Source organism: Triplophysa rosa, linkage group LG20 (assembly GCF_024868665.1).
Source record: "Triplophysa rosa linkage group LG20, Trosa_1v2, whole genome shotgun sequence".
In the NCBI taxonomy this organism is placed as follows: domain Eukaryota; kingdom Metazoa; phylum Chordata; class Actinopteri; order Cypriniformes; family Nemacheilidae; genus Triplophysa; species Triplophysa rosa.
Window position 1 is genome coordinate 6,028,332 of NC_079909.1, and position 24,943 is coordinate 6,053,274.

Sequence of the window (24,943 nt, forward strand, 5' to 3'; positions counted from 1 at the left end):
ATGCGATTGGTTCAGAGCTCATTGCAGTTTCAGTGTTTTGAATGGAAACTCCGCCCACATTTCTGCTTCCTCAAAGTGATCTTGTAACACCGGCAGCGCGCACGCAAGGACTGCAGGAATGGACGCTCTTTAAATTCACGAGGAAAAGGAGAATTGGGCTATAACGAAAGGTAACAGCAATCGATTGTGATGTGGTCATAGATATACATATCGCGATAGCTAAAAATACGGGACCGGAAGTATGAATCATTTGATATGCAGAGATCATCTGTTATGAATGATTCATTACATATTAATGTCGATCATAATAATATTCTGTAACATGGATTATATTATATCATAATATAGTGGAATAGCACATAAAGTGTCACTTGCATAATTGTTTTTTTTTATTGTAACGACACTGCACATAACGTGCCATTGGTTGTGTTATATACTGCATGCAATATGTTTCATATTTGTCTTTCTGTAGCTAGTTACGGTGGATTTAACAGTGACAATAAGAAATACATGTCATTACAATAACATTTCTGTTATATTCTATTTAAGTTAAATAGTTTTCATGTCTTGTATTTTTTAAGACATTCTTCTATCTTCAGTTTAAGCCTATTAGGATAATGAGGATTTCATGATCAAGGTGTGATGGTCAAAGCTAAAGAGATCGTATCTTTTAACTATCCATTAATTTTCTTCATTTGTTCCATTGTATGATTGTTTTTTAACCGCGGTATTACTATTTATCCCTATATTGTAGGTGTCCTGCATGACCATGGCAGTATAGATCTGTGCCTTCCATCATGACTATTGGAACTCAGCTGTACCTGCTGCTGTGGAAAAACTTCACGTATCGCAGGAGAAACAAGGTGTCACCGCTTTATCCCAACCACAGCACACTCGCATGCTTACTGAACAGTCTGTCTACAGTGTGAGACCTGCTAAAACATAGCGGTTATCTTTCTTTACAGGTCCAACTGGTCATTGAACTCCTCTGGCCGCTCTTTCTCTTCCTCATCCTCATAGCGGTCCGTCAATCACACCCGCCGTATAAACAGAGCCAGTGTAAGTGACTTCTCGTGTGTTTCCGTTCCGTCTTGGCAGGTGGCAGGGCAGTTAAGCAGATTAGCTGCTGTGAAAATCAGGACATTATTGAGCCTTGGTGACATTGTTTTTACTGAATGGTGACCTTTCTAATAGCTAGCTTTGAAATTTTGATCAAAATTACAGATACGAATTGTTGTTTGATTGAAACTGTTTTTGTGTTTGTAATGTTTCAGGTCACTTTCCAAACAAGGCGCTTCCATCGGCTGGCACGCTGGCATGGCTTCAGGGCATCATCTGCAATATCAACAACCCTTGCTTTCATCACCCCACGTCTGGAGAGACGCCCGGCCGAGTGAGCAACTTCGACAACTCCATGTGAGTCATCCCACTGTAATCTCAAACAGTGTATTGTCATGTATGCATTTTGACCTCAGTGCTTAATGAAGATGTGTTCTCTTGTTCATAGACTCTCACGACTTTTAGTCGATCTCAGGACCGTCCTCAGCGTCAGTGGAAACCAGACGGCTCTCTCTGGCCTACAAGACTTGTCGCTGGCAGTTCAGAGACTCGGGGAGAGACCAGATGCCTGGCCAAGTATGACATAGTAATGAGAATGTTTAGTCCAATTGTAAAAGCCCACATGGACAAATAATCACAAATGAGATCTCTATACTATTTCAGTTGTGTCACTTAGACAGAAATAAGAGTTTTCTTTTTGAAGACTTTTGGGGAAATTTGAAATCCTTTCAGATTTATTTTCCGACTGGAGTAATCTTACATACGTCTTTGCTAAAGATTCAGGAGAGATCTCAGAAATCTCTCATACTCTGCTTAAAAAATGAGAAATTTCGATATGAATTCAGCATTTCTTGTCAAATTCTTGTATGTCAACACAAATTTATGTAAATTTTGGAGAAATGTCTGAGACAAAGTTGATAGTTAATGAAACGTCTGAAAACCCAAGCTACTGTCTGAAAGAATTTTTTTCTGCAATGTTCAGGTCAGTCTGTTTTTTGCCCAGAGAACTCCCACAATCCTCTGTTGTGTGTACTTTTATTGGGCACAGCACAAGCAAATATAATGTCTTGCTCATGCCCTGCAAATCCAGAACAAAATGTGTGTCATTTGACAAACCTTTAGCAAAGATTATGAACAGGATTAAACATTTTACAATGACCTCAGAACTTATTCTTTGTAACATATGAATACTGTGAATACTAACATTTCTTTGTGATTGTTACACATCTAAAGATCTTACAGTTGGTGAATATCTCAGAGCCAATGAAAGCTTCACATCCTTCCTGAGGTCAAACACCAGCATCCCCTCAGAATATGTTGATCAGCTCCTGACGGCACGACTCAACCTTCAAGTGGTGAGAAAAAATATTTTCCTTCTCTAAAGTCTTCAATTTTTAGTTGATAGTTTAAGCATTGGGAACATTTTTAGCAGTAATATGTTACTGTTGATATGACGTTGCTGTTGTTTTATTATCGCTCTACATTAAAGTCCCAGTGAAATAAAAAATTACACTGCCTATTTTTTCATGAAACATTGCAGCGTTTATTGTAAATAGTTTATCAATGTGGGTCATTATCTTTTTAAAATTTGTGTGCCCTCATAATCTTCAGTTAAAATCTGAAAATGCACTTCCTTCCTGTAACGACTATCCATCTTAAATGATGTATGTTAGACGGCTTGGGCGGAGCATCCGTTAACTCCTCCCCTTCAACTGTCAGTCTGCTGCCAGTCATTTCAAAATGCAACGGCTGTTTTTCTACATCCAGTCAAATCGCAGAGAAATACGAAAGCCACGCCCACTATTTTTCGCATTCGAAATTCCATTTCACTTGGAAATACGTCAAAATACGGAAGTAAAAACAATCGCAACTTCCTGTTCATGGGACTTTAACGTCTTGCTCTTCATGTGATGTTCTCAAGGTGGCGTTAGCAGGTGGAGGGTTGCGTCTGTCTGACGTCGTCTGCAACGCGTCCCTCTTGAGTCATTACCTCACCGTTAAAGATGGAGATTCTTTCCCTGAGCTTCAGGGGGCGCTGTGTGCGGTCCCATCAGATATAATGCAGAGAGCGGAGCAGATCTTTCTCTCTCAACTGGACTTTAGTAAGATCCTCACGGTCAGTGAATTCGCGCTCCAACCCAATTTGCATTCCAAACCAATAATAAATACTTTGTAGTAGTCAGTCTAAATTAGTATATTATTCCTGTGTTTTTCTTCTCAGAGAGAACGATTGAGAGCAAACGCGGCTGATCTGCGAGTCCTCAGCAGGGCCGTGTCCTCCGTGTCTCAGGAACTGGCCTCGGTTATGGATGACGTATGTGGCTGTGGGATCTTATGATGTAAATGATGCTAGAGGTCCGTTTTGCACATCACAGATTCTCCCTCTCTTTTTGTTAGATCTCCTCTCTGTCCAGTTTCTCACAGCTAAACTCTGAACTAAGGCTTTTAACACCCGCAAACCGTTCCGCTCTGCCACACGAGAGCTTTCGTGCCTTCTCCAGGATCATGTGTGGACACCCGGAGGTGGGTGGAGAGAGAATCCCCTCATTCAACTGGTATGAAGACCACGACATTAAATCATTCCTGGGGAGAAATGGGTCCGAGGAAAAGGACCTAGAAAATGACAACAGCACCAGTAAGTGTGTTTATGCTTTCAAATATATCATCTTAGGTTTACTAAATTGTATCATGGTAGTTCGTTTTCTTACTATATGACCCTTTTATAGTTGTAAAACTGATTGATTAACTCTAAATAATCTAATAATAATATAAATAATAATACAAATATATATTAGTATTTTTATATTATATAAATAATATTATGTAAATAATCAAATAATATCAATAAATAATAATATAATAATAATAATAAAAGCCTTTTTTTTTCTTTTAGCTCCATTTTGTGAAAACTTGATCCGAAGCCTTGAGTCAAACCCTCTCTCACGGATCGTGTGGCGTGGCATCAAACCGCTGTTTATCGGGAAGCTGCTATACACACCGGACACGCCGGTCACCCGTGCTGTCATGGCAGAGGTACCGCCCCCTTTACTCTGCCCCGCCTCCCCTCCGCTTGCATATCTGTTGTCTTCCTGTGTAACCTTGAGATTTTCATCCAGGTGAACAAGACATTTCAGGACTTCCAGATTATGAATGAGGTGATGGAGGCGTGGCAGAAAGAAGGTCCCAGAATCAAAACCTTCATGGAGAGCAGCGTGGAAATTCGACTTCTACAGGATCTTCTCAGGAGACCTGAGGTGGCAGTGCTCGTGAACCTGCGCTTGGAGAGCACCTCCTGGACGGCCTCTCGTATCGCCCAGTTTCTCTCCACACCTGACCCGGACACGCCCCGTAAGGATGGAGCTCCGCCCACCTGGCTGGATCTTTATCAAGATTTAAACAACACCATCAGCACTCTGTCAGAGCTTACTAAGGTACTAAAAAACAGACTTGCAGAAGTTATGGGAAGCGTCAAAGTCCTGTGATAAGGCACAGCTTAATCTGTATTCTCTATACGTCCAGTGCTTTTCTTTAAATAAACTGGAGGGCGTGGCCACTGAGGGTCAGCTGGTCGAGCGAGCTCTGGAGCTGCTTGAAGATCGTCAGTTTTGGGCTGGAATCGTCTTCCTCCTCCCGGAAGCTTCATCATCCTCACTGCCTCCTCATGTGAAGTATAAGATCCGGATGGACATAGATGACGTAACCCGCACGAACAAGATCAAAGACAAGTATATTGAAATGCACATTAGTTAACCTCAAAGGGTGTTCATGGTCATGTGTAACTATGCTGATGTCATGTTACAGGTTTTGGGATCCAGGCCCGGCTGCTGAGCCCTTCAGTGACCTTCGCTACGTTTGGGGCGGTTTTATTTACGTGCAGGATTTGGTAGAGAGAGCCGTCACCCGTTTGCACACAGATAAAGAGCCAAACACAGGCATATATGTGCAGCAGATGCCTTACCCCTGCTTTGTGGATGATGTGTAAGTTCTTCATCATATTCAAGTCAATTCTAATTTATTTCTGTAGCGCTTTTCACAGTATTGCACTGTATCAAAGATGATTTATAGTAAATACAGGGAAGCAAAGTACAGGCCAAAAATTAAAATAAATACTGTAGGTGTGTGAAACATATCATTTGGTTATTCTTCAATATGTTCACAAAACATAGTAAGAAACGCTGGAGCATAAAATGTGTTTCCGTTTTATATATTTATGCATAAATATTTATTATATTTACATTTGTAAATATTTTATATATTTGTTTTATAAATATTTATTTAACGCTGAGTTTAAAATTCTTAATTCTTAGACTTAGTTAAACAATGTTTTTACACTATAAAATAGTTCAAGATTTGCTGACATTGTTGTTTGTGACCTTGACACTTTAACTAGTGACACAGTGATTTAAATTTACACTGCTTATTTTAATATTTTTATTTAATTATTTTATTGTAATTATAATGAATTATATTTAAATAATTTAAATTATATTTTGACTTAATTTAATATACATCTTTTTTAAATAACCCTTTAGTCATTTTAATATTTAATATCACATTTAATATATTTTAATATTAAATTAAATATAAATATATTTGTCTATATTTTATAACACATAAATGTAAACCACTGTACTCTGGCAATAACTGATTATTCATACAATTGTATTACAATTATTATTCATACAAATATTTTTCTGTGTCATAGGTTCGTACGTGTCCTGAATCGTTCTTTACCTCTGTTTATGACACTGGCGTGGATCTATTCTGTGGCGATGATCATAAAAGGTGTAGTGTACGAGAAAGAGGCTCGTCTAAAAGAGACCATGCGTATTATGGGATTGAGTTCTGGAATGCTGTGGCTCAGCTGGTTCATCAGCAGTTTTCTGCCCTTCCTCTTCAGTGCTGGTCTCCTTATCGCCGCCCTTAAGGTAAACACTGGTAGTGCCCCATATGCATTATAATTAAATGTGTGGTCCTTAAAGAACTAAAAGTCATAGACCACATTCACACACTGCAACTGACCATGGTTGTCACTCCATTTCTACAGTACAGTATGTGCGTTATTCTACTTCATATATCCCGAATCATTCAGAATTGAAAATTTTGACTCTTGGTCTTCAAATACATTCTAGAGTTTTACACGATTTTTTCTCCTGCAGGTGGGAGATATTTTACCATACAGCGACCCCGCCGTCATCTTCTTCTTCCTCACTGCTTTCGCCACGGCCACCATCATGCTTTGTTTCCTCATCAGCACGTTCTTCTCGCGTGCCAACCTGGCAGCAGCATGCGGAGGGCTGGTGTACTTCACCCTGTACCTGCCGTATGTGCTGTGTCTGGCCTGGAGGGAATATCTGAGCAGTACACACAGGATCTTAGCGGTGAGAACCTTTCTGAAAGCCAGATTAGATTACACACTTCTGAAGTTTAAAGAAGAGCTTTGTGTATTCCAAATGCACAAGATAGCTTACTGAGAGGAACATTCTGAGTGAGTTAGTGGTCAATGAATAAATCAATGCATGAACGAACGAAGTGTGAGCGAGCGAGCGAGCGCACGAACAAAGTGTGAATAAATAAATAAATTAATTCTCAATAATTGAGTGAGTGAACAAACGAAAGACTGAATGAAGTGTGTCACAATGAATGAGTGAATGAATGAAAGATTGAATGAATGAGTGAATGAAGTCTTAATAAGTGAGCAAGTGAATGAATAAACTAACGAACGACCACATGAACTGGCAATGAATGAATGAGAATAAATGAATGAATGAAGTCTCAATAAGAAAGTGAATGAACGAAAAAATGACCAAATGAAGTGTGAATGAATGAATAAAGTGTCAATGAATGAATGACATTAAGGATGCTCGAGACCAACTGCTTGCTATGTTAGAAACAGACTACACTTTTATCCAGATGTCTGATGGGATTTGTTGTCTTGTAGAGCTTCCTGTCTCCTGTGGCCTTTGGCTTTGGCTGTGAGTATTTCTCTCAGTATGAGGAACAGGGTGTTGGGATCCAGTGGTTTAATCTAAGATCCAGTCCCATGGAGGGAGACGGTTACAATTTCACCACATCCATCGTGATGCTGTATGTAGATGCTGTCATCTATGCATTGGCCACCTGGTATATAGAAGCTGTTTTTCCGGGTAAGGAGTCCCTTCATGTGTGAACAGAAATTCAGACTTGTTAATAACACCGTATCGTTTATTGATTATCATATTGTTAATGTTGTTGAGTGGAATTAGTCTGTGTGTACAAATATGACAGTAAATGTAAGTGTTTCACAGGGCAATATGGGATCCCCAGACCCTGGTATTTTATCTTCCAGTTGAATTACTGGGGAGGGGTTCCACTGGAGGTGGGGTTACCCATTCCCCCAGCACCTAGAGAGGAAATAGACGGTAAGAGCCTCGGTCTGTGAGTGACGTTTTGTTTGGAATGAAAAGTGAATAGTCTTTTGATCATCTGATTCTTAATTCTGTTTACAGATCGGATTGAAGCTGAGCCAACAAACCTCATTCTGGGAGTTGCCATAAGAAACTTAGTAAAGATTTACAAAAAAGGGGCCAAGCTTGCGGTCAATCACCTTAACATAAAGTTCTATGAGGGCCAAATAACTTCCTTTTTGGGTCACAACGGTGCTGGCAAGACAACAACCATGTGAGGGCCTAAATAATAAATTGTTGCAAATATCAAATTCAACTTTAAGCTTTTACATTTAAGTCAGTACTACAGTCATTGAAGGCTTCTTGATGATTTTTCTCATCTCACAGGTCAATTCTAACAGGCCTGTTTCCTCCCACCGCTGGTACGATATATGTGAAGGGAATGGACATCCGTACTGATATGGACATCATCCGCAAAACTCTGGGAGTTTGTCCACAACACAACGTCCTCTTTGACATGTAGGGCACCAGTCTACATCAAATAATGTACCCAAATGTGCCATGGTTTTAGATCCGTCACAATGTTCTCTGTTGTACTCTTGAAGTCTGACAGTGGAGGAGCACGTGTGGTTCTACGGCCGGATGAAGGGCATGAACACGGAGCAGGTAAAGGCAGAGATAAACACACTTCTGGAGGATGTGGGCTTACAGCACAAACGCCACGAGCAGACCAAAAACCTTTCAGGTAACTTTCACATCCACATAAGTGTCAATGTGAAATCAAAATGGATCTAAGCTAAACAGACTCGTCGTTTTTGGGTGTTTCTCGGCAGGTGGCATGCAAAGGAAACTATCCGTGGCCATCGCATTCATAGGCGGGTCAAAGGTGGTGGTCTTGGATGAGCCCACAGCCGGAGTGGACCCCTACTCCCGACGTGGGATTTGGGACCTTCTGCTCAAATATCGTGAAGGTCAGTCTTGCCATCATGAATTGCAGTATGTTGTTGTGTCAGATGCCAGACTAAACGTCTCCTTTGTTTAGGCCGCACCATCGTTCTGTCCACGCATTATATGGATGAGGCTGATCTGCTGGGGGACCGCATTGCCATCATTTCCCAGGGCAAGCTTTGCTGCTGCGGCACGCCTCTCTTTCTCAAGGCGCGTCTGGGGACGGGGTATTACCTTACACTGGTAAAGAGAGACATGCACAGGACGCCCAGCAGCACCAGCACAGGCAAACTGCTCTCCACTGTAGTGACCAAGGTGAGATGATGCCAATTGATCCAAGAGAGGTGCAATATTTTACATGTGATGTATTTACCTGTTTTTTATGTAATAATATTAAGAATATGGAATATTCAGCATGAGGAGTGGGTGAAACTATTCGGGTGCGAATTAACAGTCTGGAGGTTGAAAAGGTATTTGTGGTAAAACTACAGTAATACAAATGTATATAGTCCGCCAAAAAACTTGGCAGTTGTAAATAGTGACGTGGGCATAACATATATGTCTAAGTAGTTTTACAGTCGGTGTGTACAGTAGGCTGTTATATTAAAGGCTAAATGTCTTTTGTTGGTTTGTCGCCTTCTGATTGGTCGACTTCAGATAGATCACCAAATTTCCTCGTTCAACCACACACCTCCTGAATTTAATGCAACATCTCTGAAAGTTTTTTTGACATTTCTCTCACACTGCAAGCCTCTTGGTTTTGCAAATAGAAACTCAAACAAACAACATGATGTTCGGTTACAGTTTCAGGGAAATCAAGCTGTGAATGACCCGCTTAGTTCATTTAGTTGGCTAGATGTCAAGATAGTTGTTTCTGCATATAAAGCTTGGATGGGAGAAATAATTTCAAAAACATTTCCTACCTTTTAACGCAACGTAACCTTTCCTACCTTTTAACGTAACGCACCGTTGTAACGTTCTTAAAAAGTTTTCCTAACGTTTCTGTGTTTAAGGACAGCGATTCGTCTGTGAGTAATGACACTGGATTGGGCAGTGAGGATAATGGATTCGGTGGGTACAGATTTGTTTTGGCATTGTTTGCAGTACATGTTTCAAGATATTGCCGAATCCGTTCATCCCAAACTGTGGGTCGTGCCCCCTGGTGGGCTGTAGTGGTATTGTGGGGGGCTTCGACTAAAACAATTTGTAAAATAGGTTAAATCAAAGGTTAATTCTATTAAAAATATGTTATGCATAAATTATACTGCAGAAAAATTGGTGAACTGGCTATGTAGCTTTTGTTACGTCATCTGATTTAGCATACTGTAGAATTCTGTAATATTTACTATGGTAATGCTAAAAAAAACTTTTATAATTTATACTACAGTTTACTATAGTAAATATGATACTTATGCTACAGTATTTTTAACATATTTTAACATCATTTACATAAAACCCTTACAAACTGGCAATTCATCTTGATTATTTAAAAATACATGTATTACTAAAAAGAAAAAGAATATGAGGGACATGAAGCTTTGGGTATTTCTTTGGGGAAAGTCATGTCTCGAAGCATCTAGTCTATTGTTTTGTCTAGTGGTTCCAGGGACAGTTCACCCAAAAAATGAAAAATTCTGTCATCATTTACTCACCCAGTTTTTCCAAATCTGTAAAAATGTATTTGTTCTGCTGAACACACAGGAAGATATTTGGAAGAATGTCAGCAACCAAACAGATCTCATCCCCTATTGACTCCCATAGTATTTATTTTCCCTACTATGGCAGAAAATGGGAGATGAGATTTGTTTTGTTACTGACATTCTTCCAAATATCTTCCTGTGTGTTCAACAGAACAAATACATTTATACAGATTTGGAACAACCTGAGGCTGAGTAAATGATGACAGAATTTTCATTTTTGGGTGAACTGTCCCTTTAAATCCAGGCATCATTTTCATCTGTCCTATCTCTCTTCTTCTCTAGACGTGTCTGCCCTGCTGACCTTTGCACAGCAGTACATTCCTCATGCCCGACTGGTGGAGGACATCGGCAGAGAGGCGGTGATCAACCTACCTCACGCTGCCTCTGAGGACGGCAGTCTAGCCATCTTTTTACACGAGCTGGACAAGCGGCAGGGCGAGTTCGGCGTTGTCAGTTACGGGCTGTCCGACGCCACGTTAGAAGAGGTGAGATGACCCAGATATACCAGGCGATGGTCACTCCTGAAACATTTACATTACATCTAGGAATTTAGATGATGCTTTTATCCAATCCGACTTAAAAGAGTGAGGAAAACAATACCCTTATGTGTCTGTAAATAGGATTTACCTATGGCTGAACTTCAAGGTTGTGGCATGCGTGGCCTAAATACGTCATTATCCCATTCTGGCACTACACAAGGCAATCCTAGCTAAATCTGTTTTTGTTTGTTCTGACAATATCTAAAAATAAACAGATCAATCAGAGAGGGTTTATTTACGTGGCTGCTGTAACATGATTATGTCATCCTGCCACCGATCAATGTTTGGGCAGAAGGGGCTTTTCCAGACTGTAATGTATAACTGTGCATAAATATTTTTAGATCTTTCTGCGGGTGGCAGAGGAGACTGGTGTGGATGCAGACCCTGAGGACCCCGTTGCATCTCCAAGCCATCAGGGGGCACCATCTGAGAACAAAGATATAGGTAATGGGCCTCTTTCACAAGAGTCGGAAACTACGTCACCGCAGGGTAAAGCAACTTCCCCTACAGATTAAATCCCATTGTAATAGAACGCGCTTGTGTCATTTAAAGCTACTTACGTTTATCTGTACAGTCTTTTTTTGCGACTTTAATATATATATAAAACATGAAAATTTATATCTGTGCGTTTATATGTTTTATGCACTCAGACTGCTAATATTAAAAGTGTTTTGAGTTTATACACGTGTTATTCAAACACGATCGCGTCACTGTATTATAAGAAATTACTTTAAAATACTGGTACACTGTTAACATAGAGTGTAACTCGTTAATATTTGAAGAGTTTGGTTCCAAAATGTCAAGAATCACGTTTTTATTATGTTATCATGTTTTTGTTTTGTTAGTTAGCTGTATTTTTTGAGTTATTATGGCTGAAATCAAATAAAATCAAACCAACTGCAGCTTGATTGATATTAATTGAAATGCACAATGAAAAAACATGATTTTTGAAAAAAAAAATCATTTTGGAACCAAACTCTTCCTTGGTTAGTAAATACGATATCCTAAACTGCCAAGGTAAGGTTTCTTTTTGTATTGTAATTAAAATACGATTCTTTGTTCATTCATAATACCAAATGTAAAATGTTAAAACTTAAATTGTGAAAACGTAATAAATGTAGAACTTTAAAATAAACCAAGGTTAAGAAATACAGTATTACATTGTGCTGTAACTAATATTAATTAAAGAGTACATAACATGAGATCATGAAAATGACATTTCATGCAGTGTGTAATGTTGCCATGTTTGAAAATAAGCAGTCTGCCAAGTTGTAAATCCGAAGGTGAATGAATAACAAAGTTGTTGGCTTGGAAAAAAGGGAGTCGACTCTGAATCACGCAAACAAGACGTCCCTAGTCTGATTCAAGAACCGCCGCAGATTTGCATCACTACATATAGTCCCCACCTACGTTTTGCTAGGTTGCACGTGAAAACTTCACTCTTCTCCCCCAAACACTGTAGCGTGTGAGCCTCATAGACCAATCACAGCAGACTAGACCATCTGACCAATCACATCAGACTAGACCATCTGACCAATCACATCAGACTAGGCTAGCGGAAAGGAGGGGATTAGACAGATGAATCGTGGAACGAATCATTTGAGAGTCAGTCAAGAAGTAAGGTAAAAGTAACTAGCTATTATTACGAAATAATAGTGTTTTAACACCTTCTATGTAGATAAACTTGTTGTTGGACACTCCATAAACCAAAGTAGGACCTTAAAGATCCCTAGTTATGTACTCTTTAATAAATTAGACCTTATTATAAAATGCTTACCTTAAACAGCTGTATTGTCCTTCTCCAATATTTTAATGGGTCGCTTTCAATACTGCACATAAGATTCTAATGTTCCTGAATAATCATGGTCTTCCGTTATTTTAACATACTGTATACATAAACAATTATTCACTCCCCTATCACAGTAACACAGCAGACATCATAAAACACGCAAACATAAATGCGTGGCAATGATTCAAAGCACCCGCGAGTAAAACGTCTGATGTTATATATTTTACATTGTTCACATATTTTTGATAATGTCAGAAGCACTAGCGAGAACAGACAACAGAAGACATTTTTTGTAATTTTTTGAAATGGAAAGTGTGATGCGAGTCTGACGGGAGGAATTTTGGGTGATGTCTTTCCAGCACAAATCGCTGCCTTTACTGTAATGTTAGTTTATTTTATCAATATAATGCAGGACCAAACCAGACAGACATAAAGAATAAAATGACACAGAGAACATCAACACTGGATTTAATGGAAACTGGAAATTTCCCCATGTTTTACTCACCCTCAAGGCATCCTAACTGAATAGGGTTTTCTTCTGGAAGAATAATCCAGTCAGTGTTATGATACCACGTATCATTTTGCTTCCAAGCGGTAGAATGGGAGTGTATGGGTGTTGATTTTTTGAAGCTCCAAAAAGTGCATCCGTCGATCAAAGAACGTTCGACACGGCTCTGTGATCTTAACAAAGGTCTTCTGAAGCGAATCGATGCGTTTGTTTAAGAGAAATATCCATATTGACAACGCTTTTAACGTCATCTCTCGAATGCACGTGAACCAGAGGCTTTTTCTTCCGGCATTAATATTTAAAAATGAATGTATAAAAAATAAATAAAATATAAACTTCAATAAGTACAGAAAATAATCATTCAAATAAAAAACAAAACATTTTACAAAAATACATATATTACAAAATTTTATGTAAAGATATTGTTTATATGTTTAATCAAGTAGATGCTTCCTTTATGTATTTTCATGTTATTACATTTATTTAATTTATTTAATCATATCAGCTTTGGTCTTTCATGTTCACTTGTCAACAAAAAATAATCTGGAAACCAAATTGCACAGAAAAAACAAGACGTCATGAAATACAAATGAAGCCTTTGTTTGCTGGTGCGTGATAATTTAATGAGATATTCCGTTTGACAAAGGATTGTGGGTAACATTCTAAAAAGGCATGCACAAACCATCCATGCAACATAACATCATTTGGGACACACATATTCTATTCTCAATAGAAGGTGTACAAATTTGGATGCAATAAAATGTCATTTTACTTGACAAAATGAATGGGCTGCCAACACAAAAATGACTCCTAAAAGTGTGAGGCTTTGATTTGCCTGTGTCAGGTATTTTAAAGATGTTTTATGTCCCTCCCTCTGCTTCACTGGCAGGACTGAAACAGCCAATCAGGACAGGTACATAATGACACAAAGCAGAGGGTTCTGAATGTTGACAGCAGCAGGTCAGAACATCAGTGATGGTGTGTGATTAATCGTCAGGTGTTTGTGCTTCACAGAGGCGCAGGAGACTGAACCGCTGAGTGGAGTGGGTCAGGGGGGCGGAGCTCCTCTCACGGGCTGGTTCCTCATGTGGCAGCAGCTTCGAGCACTTTTCACCAAGAGACTGAAGTACGCGCTTCGCAGTCGCAGAGGCATCTTCGCACAGGTACACAGTAATCATAGACTCATAAGTCTGTTTAAAAATGTGGAATTTATTTGGTGTATTATGATGTACTTGTGATCCTCCAAACGCATAAATGTAAATAATGTTGATGAGGTTAATATATCTCTGTATTGTGTTTTTCAGATTGTTCTGCCTGCATTTTTTGTTCTCATTGCTTTACTATTCAGTCTCATTGTCCCACCTTTTGGGAAGTATCCACCTCTGGAGCTTCAGCCGTGGATGTATGGAGAACAGTTCACTTTTCTCAGGTATACACTATTTAGAAGCAGAAGAAGGAAACATCTGCAGTCATGTGCTGATATGTATTCATCTGTTGTCTGTTCCACATAAAGTAATGATGCCCCACACGACCCGGACATACAGAACCTTCTGGATGCCCTTCTGGAACCTCCTGGGTTCGGGACCAAATGTATGAACTCAAGCAGGTATGACTTCTGTCATCTGTGACACAACCTCATAACTCTTTCTGACAATGTAACACATGTGTGATTCTTTACTGTGGGCTTTCAGTGACCCACAATGTTCAGAGGACATCAATTCCAAGTCTCTCCGGCCACAGATTCCCTACAGCATGTGGCAGCTCTTTAATAAAGGCAACTGGAGCGTTGAGCGCCTGTCCCCTGACTGTGAGTGCAGTACTGAGAATATCCGCAGGATGCTGCCCGAATGCCCAGAAGGAGCTGGAGGCCTCCCACCTCCACAGGTCCACTTTTCATTGGTCTATTCATAAATACATCTCAATTATGTCAAATATCTCATAAGATGTCAGTTACAGTCAAACACTTCAACATTTCTCACATATCACAGTTTATTCGCCATAGTTTAGAAAATGGTCATAAAATATGACAAGAACTCAGTTAAACTGTGTCAGAAGAAATTCATCTTGATAATGTCGGATAACTTTGTTAGAAAGGTATGTAATGGATTAGGCAGTCAGCTGTTAAATTTAAGTACACAATTAGATAATACCAATTTGGGGCAACCAATGTCCAAGCAATGCTTAATTTTTGTTCAGTCTGGCAAAAACGTGGTCAGGTCAAAGTGTCTGAATCATTTTTGGTCCAAATTTTTATCAATTTTACTGGTAGTCCACTGTATGAAGTAATATGTCACAGTTGACTTTAATTTGCTATCCTCACTTGCATAAATAAACTGCAGTCTCCTGCAACCACTTGTAAAAAAAATGTTTTGTTTCTTTCAATTTTTGGTTTGACTGTGTACAGTATGTATATTAACAAGAACTTGTTCCTGTCATTGACAACATTTTCTGTCATTTTTCTGTCATCTTTTCCGCATTCGGTTGTTGAGAAATAAATTTGAGCTTAAATAAGATGTTTTTTCTTTGGTTAAAAGCAAAGGCTCTCTTAAATGCTTGCAGGTTTTGTAAACATGTACGAAAATGCTGGTGCTGGCTGGCAACTCTTTTTAAAAACGCTGGTGGGGAAAATGTAAAGAAAAAATGTGGGAACTGTTAGCGTGTTCTCAGAAGAGTGTTACAATGGTGCAAGTGGCCACTTAGCTGTATGTGAACAGAGAGGTGTCACGGTCATATTTGATTTCACTTACAGTTACACTTTGACATGATTTTTGGTCTATGGATCACACTTACTGAAGGAAAAATACTGTCTTTTGTCTCCACAGATGAAACGATTGACTGGTGACATTCTGCAGAACTTGACAGGACGCAATATTTCTGACTACCTCATCAAAACATATCCACAGATTCTGAAGAAAAGGTTATATTTCTTTTCTTTTTCTTTTTTTTAATCTGCATCCAAGTTTGTTTATGTCTACTATGCCCTAAAAGTACCGCATGCAATATTTTTGTCATGGCATCGCCTACTACGATTTAGGACATTTGAATACTATTTCAAATGGATAGTGTGTGAATTGGGATGCAGGGTGAATTGTTTTGAAGGCACGGGTGTGTAACGCCCCTCTCTCTTATTTTAACCCAGCATGAAGACAAAGAAGTGGGTGAATGAATTTAGGTGAGTTAAATCTACAAACACTCGCGGTTTCAAACATACAACATGGATTTTCTGTTTGATTTAATGTTTACGTGTTGATTTTTCTCAGGTATGGAGGTTTTTCTCTGGGGGCCAAAAGCTCTCAGGCTGTGGATGAACCGCAGCATATAGAAGAGTCTGTGTTGGCCATTAGAAGACGCTACAGTATTCCAGAGGTTTTTTTATTTGTTGCTTTGATCGATGTACGCAAACAGAACACATCCTTCTCGCATTTTCCCCAAATACTGTATTTGTTTTGCAGAATAGCTCTTTCGATCAGCTCCTTCACAGACTTCCAGGTGTCCTCAAAGGCCTCGCCAGCCAAAACAATGTGAAGGTGAGGTAGATACCCGTTTCAGTCTTCTCTTAAGTCCTGACCTCTTTATTTATTTGTGACGTGTGTCCTCCCAGGTCTGGTTTAATAATAAGGGATGGCACGCCATGGCATCGTTCGTGAACATCATGAACAATGGACTCCTACGTGCCAACCTACCACCCGGCCTGGAAAGACGCAAATTCGGAATGACAGCCTTCAATCATCCACTCAACCTCACTAAAGAGCAGCTGTCAGAGATGGCCTTGTATGTAACCTCTCTGTGTGTTTACAGTTTATTTTCTGTCTTTTGGTTTTCCATTTTCAATGTTTTCCATCTTCTCTGATGATATCTCTGCAGGATGACCACCTCAGTAGACGTCCTGGTGTCCATATGCGTTATTTTCGCCATGTCATTCGTTCCCGCCAGTTTCGTGTTGTTTCTCATCGAGGAACGTGTCAGTAAATCTAAACACCTGCAGTTTGTCAGTGGAGTGAAGCCCATCCTGTACTGGACCACTAACTACATATGGGACATGGTTAGTTCTGCTCTAGAGCAGTCTGAGTTCTGTTGACATGGTTTTTTATATTGAGGCCATATGGGTGTTTCACTTGTGTTGCAGTTTAACTACACAGTTCCTGCCGCCATGGTTGTTCTGATCTTCATCAGCTTCCAGCAGGAATCATATGTGTCTGAGAAGAATCTACCTGCGCTGGTGCTTCTGCTGCTGTTGTATGGGTAAGAGCTCATTGATTGACTGGATATGATGCTGGAGGATTCTTGACTAGCGTAACCAGATGAATAACATGGTCAACCAACTTCAGCATTGACAACGGTTGTCCATCTGTAATATACTTTACCTGTTGTGACCAGTCATATTGACAGAGTGTTGGCTGTGTGCGTTGCAGCTGGTCCATCACTCCACTGATGTACCCGGCGTCCTTCATCTTCTCAGTTCCCAGCACTGCTTACGTGGTCCTCACCTCCATCAACCTGTTCATCGGCATCAACGGCAGCATCGCCACATTCGTCCTGGAGCTCTTTATTGATGAGGTCAGTCAACGTCAAGTCATGGATGAACCTCATTATTGGTCAAAAAACAACCATCAGATCAACCAATCGGCTTGGAGAGTTAGACTTAGGGCTGGGTTTGGGCATGTCCTTATCACCTTACCATTACCATTTGATTTTAAGGTTAGATTATGGTAAGGGTTTAGGACTGACAAAAGATGTACATCGAGAAACATCTTACTGTACATGTTTACAGTATGTTTACGTGTTTTAAATGTTGAACAATGTGGATGAGAGATGCTTTTTCTTCATATATATATATATATATGGAAGATAACTCCGTTTTTAAAAATGTTCAAAAATCGTGTTTTTTATTATGTTATCATGTTTTTGTTGTGTTTTATTGTGTTGCTTAGCTGTATTTTTTGAGTTATTATGGCTTAAATCAAACCAAACCAACTGCAGTTTGATTGATATTAATTGGAATGCACAATAAAAAAACTTGATTTTTGAAAAAAAAAAAAACGGAGTGATCTCATTTTGGAACCAAACTCTTCATATACAGTATACAGTATATATATATATATATATATATATAATAAAAATCCCCAATTTGTCCTTATATTGCATTGTCAGCATCTGAATGAGGTCAACAGAATCCTAAAGAAGGTCTTCCTGATCTTTCCTCACTTCTGTCTGGGTCGAAGTCTCATTGACATGGCCAAGAACCAGGCTATGGCAGATGCATTTCAGCGGCTGGGTAACATTTCTTACTTCACCGTGAATATTTCTGCAATGGACATTATTTGTCGAGTTGCTACATATTCGTCATTTTTGTGGATCATTTTGTGGATTTTTGTTGTCTTCAGGAACCAAACAGAACCTGGAGCCTTTATCCTGGGATTTCGTGGGGAAGAACTTGTTTGCCATGGCGATGGAGGGCATTGTGTTTTTCATCTTCACTGTTCTGCTGCAGTATAAATTCTTCATTAATTTGAGGTACTGTACGTCGTTTTTCCTAGCTGCTGAATAAATTAAATACTGTATGCGTCTGCATGGTTGTTCTTGATATGTGTTATACTCCCAGCTTGTGGTCAGGGTTTGTGCTGCCTCCTATTGGCATGGAGGATGAAGATGTGGCTAGAGAAAGAGAGCGAGTGAAGAACGGTAGAGCTCAGGGAGACATTCTCACCCTCACAGACCTGAGTAAGGTACAGAACCACACCAAAACACCACACAAACTGCTGTTGGAGAGTGAAATGTTTGCAAGCAATGTTGTTTGATCCATTAGAGGATGACATATATGTTCTGTGTGGTTCTGTAGGTGTATAAGGCAGGCAGGAAGCCAGCAGTGAATCGACTTTGCTTGGGAATTCCTCGAGGAGAGGTGAGTTAAAGTCACATGTCCCTCTGACAACAGAGTTATTATAGTTTTGTGTTCACTTTTATTGTCATTTTGAATTTCGTTATGTGCCTGTCATTTGATTAGCTGTTCTTTTATTTACGTTTTTGTTTATTTTTTCCAGTAATTAATACATTTCAATAATTTTAAATAGTCAATAATAATTAATAATTTTCAATAATAATTATAATTAATTTAATTACTTTTCATAATCAATCATTTTAGGGCCTCAACTTCAAACATATTTCACTTTACTGCTTTCACATTTTGTTTAGTTCAATTTCTTTTTATATTTAGTCCAATATTTGGATTTCAACAAACAGAAATGTTTTAAAGGTGCAGTTTGTAACTTTTTTGCAGTCAAATACCCAATAACCAATAGGCCAGTGTTATATATTTTGTTCAGTTGAGTACTTAAAATATCTCGAATGTTTCCAACTGTTTGTAAATCGTGAGAAAATTGTCATTTTAACCAGTGACATGGAATGTATCTGGCATTCGCCTGCCAATGGCGTCATATCCGCGTTACCAAAGACGCTAGATGGACAGCCTGCAACCTTCAGCGGAATGCAGGAATCGAGACTAGAGGCTGTTATATGATTGGCTGAGGTGCCTCACGTGATTCGTGTAAGCCGTTGTGCTTTCTCCAGACCTTGCATCTCCCTAATAACACAGTTTCAGTCTCGTGGACAAAGTATCACATATGTATTGTCATGTATATATTTACTGAACCAGTAGTAATCGTTTTTAGATCATCTGACTTAATAATAGTAATTAATTAATTTTATGAATTACGTCTAATTCATTATAATGAAATAAAATCAAACTCAACATTTATAAAACTTCATTACTTTCTATCATCCATAAACGTGATTTCTCATTCACGTCTGAATGATTATTAGTGGTGGAGTTGAAGACGACAATTTTCTTTTATATGCTTTTATTCAAGAACAACACAAACAAACATACATAGAGGATCACATCATATTCAACGTTACATTTATAATAGCAGTAAAGATCCAATGAAGAAAGAAAGAAAGAAAGAAAGAAAGAAAGAAAGAAAGAAAGAAAGAAAGAAAGAAAGAAAGAAAGAAAGAAAGAAAGAAAGAAAGAGAAAAAAAACTGGAAAAACTAAAAAAAGGGGATATTTTACAATAAATTAATAAAAGATTGCGTTTGAAGGATCCTATACAATCATACAATCATTTTGCTTCCTAATATCTTTAAGAGACTCAAAATAATGTCCTAATTCAATTTTAAATAATACGATGTTGGGTTTATTATTTGCACATTTTTGTTTGTGTATGTGAAATTTACCATACATGACCAATAGGTTAACTAAAAGGTTTTCGTCTAAACTTGTACTTATACAATAAGAATATGTCTTTACTAGATAAGCTGATCTTTAATTTTGTTTGTTTGAATATCAGGTACTCAATATCACTCCAAATGAATGGGAAAATGCACATTCATAAAATAAACAAAAAATGTTGTGGTTTCTATCTCTAAGTTACAAAATGCACAAGTAACCTCCATGTCTTTTATACATTTTGAGATGACTTGTTTCACTGGATAAATGAAATGGATAATTTTATAACTAATCTCTTTAATTTTATTGGTGAGAGTTGAAGACGACAGTTCCCATTATTCCACGCTCCTTCACAGCGTCATCAAGCTATGCCGTTGTTGTTGTTTTGAACATATCTGTTTTGAATGTTCGGATTTTACAAACTGCGCCTTTAATAGGTTTAGTTTTTTTAAAACCTTGTCTGAGACATACGGTTGCTGAACCCTACACAGTTCTTGGATTTCCCTGCATGTATTATCTAGCTGTAGTTTAGGTTATTGGATGTGAAATAGGATTTCACATGTTTTATTCTTACATGGCAGTGTTTTGGACTTCTGGGTGTTAACGGGGCTGGAAAAACCTCAACCTTCCGTATGCTGACTGGAGACACCAGCATCACTTATGGAGAAGCGTTTCTTAGCAACCACAGGTTTGATCACCATCATCTCTGCTCGGTCTTTTCAGCTGTCGATTGTAATAATTCTATTCTGAACTTTGACAGTTGTTTATATCTTGGGTTAGGAATGTGAAATGCTTAATCTCTTCACTTTCTTCTTGTTTTTCCTCAGTGTTCTTACAGAAATGGAGAAGGTTCATCAGCTGATGGGCTACTGTCCTCAGTTTGATGCCATCAGCGACCTGCTGACGGGCCGAGAGCACCTGGAGTTTTACGCTCGCCTCAGAGGAGTGCCAGAAGCTCATGTCACAAAGGTACAAGACTCCAAAATGAAATGCTCTTTCTGTGTTATCAGATCATGTGATATTTAGGTTCACATCGTCCTGTTTTTGCCTTGTTCAGATGGTCCATGTTGAGTTCATATTTCAGTTTAACTGCACAAGTTGACCGTGACTCGTCGTTTTCAGTAGTTTTGGTCTCTGCTTGTTTGGTGTGCACCAAGGTTCAGATGGCAGCAGTCACACTTAGATCTGTGGCTATATAACGGGTGTTGTTTGTCTGTCCTGTAGGTGGCGCAGTGGGGCATACAAAAGCTGGGTCTGAGTCAGTATGCAGATAGAGAGGCTGGCGGATACAGCGGAGGAAATAAGCGCAAACTCTCAACCGCCATTTCCCTCATTGGAGCTGCACCTGTCATTTTCCTGGTACGACGGCATATTCACACCTGTAAACAATTGTCTGTTTTGATGTGTCATTCTTGTTATTAACCTTAGAAACGCAGATCTTAAATCAATGATTTCGCACACACGTTTTGTGCAAAACTGCGGAATGAGTTGATGTGGTTGGGAATGACACATGATGTGTGTTTCTCAGGACGAACCCACGACCGGTATGGACCCGAAAGCCAAACGCTTCCTTTGGAACTGTATCCTCAGTGTTATCAAGGAGGGACGAGCTGTTGTTCTCACTTCCCACAGGTAAAGGGCACTATTGTAGCTTTAACCCCGACTATCTTAACCTTAAGCATATCCACATTGCAACTTATTCCAACCAAGAACTGTCCAGACTGGATAGGCCGACTGACATGTAAAGCCCGTGTTCATGTGCTTATGGACATCTCAATGACTTCTCTTTAGTGTTCAAAACAAAACCGAAATATTGTTCAAATATTCAATGCGATGAACCGTGCAAACGTTGGCAAATCCAATGACTAGCATCTCCTTAAAGGAACAGTTCACCTTCAAAAATGAAACTTCTGTCATCATTTTCTCACCATGTTGTCATGTTAAACCTGTGTGACCTTCTTTCTTTGGTCCCCATTCACTTCTATTGTATGGATACAAAACCAATGCAAGTCAATGGGGACCAACGGTTTTCTGTTACCAACATTTTTCAAAATATCTTCTTTTGTTCTTCATGGTTGGATCTTCTTTTGGCGTGTAAGTAATGACAGAAATTTAAAAAAAAAATTTTTATCCCAAACACATTTAGGCTAGCCTGAGAGGCTTTCATAAAGAACTTCATCATGTTTGTGTACAAAAATGAATGACATGTAATGCAGTAGTTATGGGTTGTCTATTTTTAGACATTTGACCATTTATCCCAGTAGCTTCAGATAAGTTCTTTCCAAAGAGAGCATGGGTCAGAACTCAAATAAATGCAAATGAATAGTTGTGTGGTTCATTTCACATGAAGAGCACTTAGATAGCAAGGATTCTTGAATGATTTTTTTTCTGTACAGTATGGAAGAATGTGAGGCTCTGTGTACCCGAATGGCCATCATGGTGAATGGCAGATTCCAGTGTCTGGGCTCAGTTCAGCACCTGAAGAACAGGTAACAGCTTTTTATAATAAAACACAACACACTGTTTGCTACAAACTGACCTGTATGTACAGGTACAGTAAGTACTACAGTATATATGAAGAGTTTGGTTCCAAAATGAGATAACTCCGTTTTATTGTACATTCCAATTAATAGTTGGTTTGTTTTGATTTAAGCCATGATAACTAAAAGAATACAGCTAACTAACACAATAAAAACATGATAACATAATAAAAAACATGATTTTTGAAAAATAAAATTCAAAGCAAAGTTATCTCATTTTGGAACCAAACTCTTCATATACTGCATACTGTATTTAAGGGTATTGAGCATTTTTCATTCAGTTTTGTGTAAAAATGTGTAAAAGGGATAGTTCAGAAATAAACATCATTTATAAAAGTCGTCATTTATAACACCTGTACATGACTCTTTCAACACAAAAGAAGATATTTTGAGAAAGGTCTCAGTGGTTTTGTCTGCATAGAATGAGTATTTTTAACACAACCATCATCTCATTCATATTGATTAAATCTTACTAAATACTCCTGTGCAGCTCAGTTTGCTCTCAGTAAATAAAGCCTTAACAGGTCCTTTTTGTTATTCCTGATCTTCTGCCAGGTTTGGAGACGGTTATACTATTATCCTCCGCTTGTCCGCTCCGACTAAAGAACCATGTCCAGTGGACGCCTACATCCAGAACTCTTTCCCTGGGATTCAGCTGAAGGAGAGACATCAGAATGTTCTCCAGTATCAGCTACCGTCACAGGCCTGTTCATTGGCTCGTGTCTTTGAGGTTCTGTCAAATACCTATGAGGAGTTGGGAATAGCTGAATACTCGGTGTCACAGACTACACTGGATCAGGTGAGTTTATAATGATGGTGTATAATGTGTGCTAGGATCTGGATCAACTTAATGCTATTGATCTCAAATTGTCAGTCCTGCGATGGCTTCACTTGAATGACATCACTCTGAAGTAAAAGGGACATTTCTTCCTTGCAGGTGTTTGTTAACTTTGCTAAAGAGCAGACGGATGACGATCAGCTCAGGGAGGTCGTGGTAAACGGTGGATGTGCGGCAGCTCAACCCAGCAGACCTCAGCGACCCACTCATCTCAGATTAGAGAAACCCAACAGACCGCTCTCACCCACATCTGCCTCCACAGATCAGGCTGCTCACTCGAGACTAACACCTGAGCCTCGGTCAGCCGGCTCAAAGACCAGAAAAAGCAGATCAAACAGTCCATCTGTCTCCAGAAAGCAGAAGCAGCAGATTCAGATGGAACCTGTTGGCGAGGCCGCTAACGGATCCAAGCCCGCTGGACACCAGACGTCCAAAGACCCATCAGCACTGTTTGTCGTCAAAAGCAAAACAAAGGACAGCAAAATGTGATGACAGACACATTTGAACAGTGAAGATCTGAGACGCATTGTGGTTGTTCCATGTTTGGTGCCTTTTCTCTCTTAGTTATCTGAACCAAATGTTACTTTTAAAGCAGTCATTCAAATCATTCAGTTATTGGTTGACAGATATGAGAGTTTTAATGGCCGATTTTACAAAAAAAGCTTTATGCGAAATAGGTGCAATCTGAATTATTTAAACTTATATACGAAGTGTTTGCTCCAAGAAATGATAATGACAAGAATGTATGAAATTAAGACACGCGTATACACTGGTATACTATACTGGGACAATTAGTTCAAAATGGCCAAATATTCGCCATTATATCAGTCTATAACTACAATCAAAATGATCATTCAGGCATTCAATTCTGCTTTTTTATTAATTATATATTTTCTATTCTGAAACTTGAAGTTGGCTAAACAAATGTCATGATATTTCTGCATAGGCATGAATTGTCATGATGTGCATTTTTATTAGTATTTAGTCTGTGCAAATCATTTGGACATCATTGCTGGACATGTTACATGATGTTCAGTAAGAGCTCTATTTCTGTATATACCGTAAGGTCAAATGCATGGTGTGGAGCTGGCATCACGCTCAGAAACTGTCTTCATGTGGTCAACATTTGTATTTATTTATTTGTTTTTGTACTAGTCTTCTTTTTGTTGCACTTTAGTTTAAAGTTAAATTTAAGCCAGTACTGTATCTCAAAGCACTTCAATGATTGTTACAATACTTCAAACTAGCCTACTTTGAATGTAGTATTTATTATAGATAAAATTAGTAAACTGGAGTTTGCGGTCTTCCTCATGTGCATGGTTGGATGTTAATATGTTGAGAAATGTATAAAATATATGCATTAATAAATACACTGTGCAAGAGTTTGGTGTGTATACGCTGTAACTGTAT

The 24,943-nt window shown here is 38.9% G+C and overlaps 1 protein-coding gene across 2 annotated transcripts; it reads left to right on the forward strand.

The window, feature by feature from the left end:
• Nucleotides 1-61: 61 nt before the first annotated feature.
• On the forward strand, nucleotides 62-24,909 carry abca7 (ATP-binding cassette, sub-family A (ABC1), member 7). Of its 2 annotated transcripts, XM_057361533.1 has the most exons (49): nucleotides 62-170; nucleotides 755-863; nucleotides 966-1,059; nucleotides 1,275-1,416; nucleotides 1,508-1,635; nucleotides 2,293-2,414; nucleotides 2,981-3,175; nucleotides 3,281-3,373; nucleotides 3,457-3,694; nucleotides 3,953-4,092; nucleotides 4,176-4,490; nucleotides 4,579-4,784; nucleotides 4,861-5,037; nucleotides 5,765-5,987; nucleotides 6,219-6,440; nucleotides 7,001-7,205; nucleotides 7,347-7,460; nucleotides 7,548-7,719; nucleotides 7,833-7,964; nucleotides 8,051-8,190; nucleotides 8,279-8,416; nucleotides 8,488-8,708; nucleotides 9,407-9,464; nucleotides 10,376-10,578; nucleotides 10,974-11,076; nucleotides 13,819-13,842; nucleotides 13,944-14,092; nucleotides 14,234-14,358; nucleotides 14,443-14,535; nucleotides 14,621-14,813; nucleotides 15,752-15,846; nucleotides 16,069-16,101; nucleotides 16,190-16,295; nucleotides 16,382-16,456; nucleotides 16,531-16,700; nucleotides 16,794-16,971; nucleotides 17,056-17,171; nucleotides 17,342-17,486; nucleotides 18,081-18,204; nucleotides 18,314-18,443; nucleotides 18,532-18,655; nucleotides 18,769-18,831; nucleotides 20,737-20,843; nucleotides 20,983-21,124; nucleotides 21,380-21,514; nucleotides 21,684-21,787; nucleotides 22,552-22,644; nucleotides 23,251-23,494; nucleotides 23,633-24,909. In XM_057361533.1, exons 2-49 carry the CDS (start codon nucleotides 798-800, stop codon nucleotides 24,020-24,022), a joined length of 7,005 nt encoding a protein of 2,334 aa, XP_057217516.1. In that variant the 5' UTR covers nucleotides 62-170; nucleotides 755-797; the 3' UTR covers nucleotides 24,023-24,909. The 2 variants fall into 2 exon arrangements, with proteins under 2 accessions (XP_057217516.1, XP_057217517.1); XM_057361534.1 differs by lacking the exon at nucleotides 13,819-13,842.
• The last annotated feature ends 34 nt before the right edge of the window (nucleotides 24,910-24,943 follow it).

Coding starts and splice junctions, on each gene's coding strand:
- abca7 (XM_057361533.1), top strand. CDS start 798: ATGACTATTGGAACTCAGCTGTACCTGCTGCTGTGGAAAAACTTCACG. Junction 13,843..13,943: donor GAAACAGCCAATCAGGACAG/GTACATAATGAC, acceptor TGTGCTTCACAG/AGGCGCAGGAGACTGAACCG. Junction 21,125..21,379: donor CAGAAGCTCATGTCACAAAG/GTACAAGACTCC, acceptor TCTGTCCTGTAG/GTGGCGCAGTGGGGCATACA.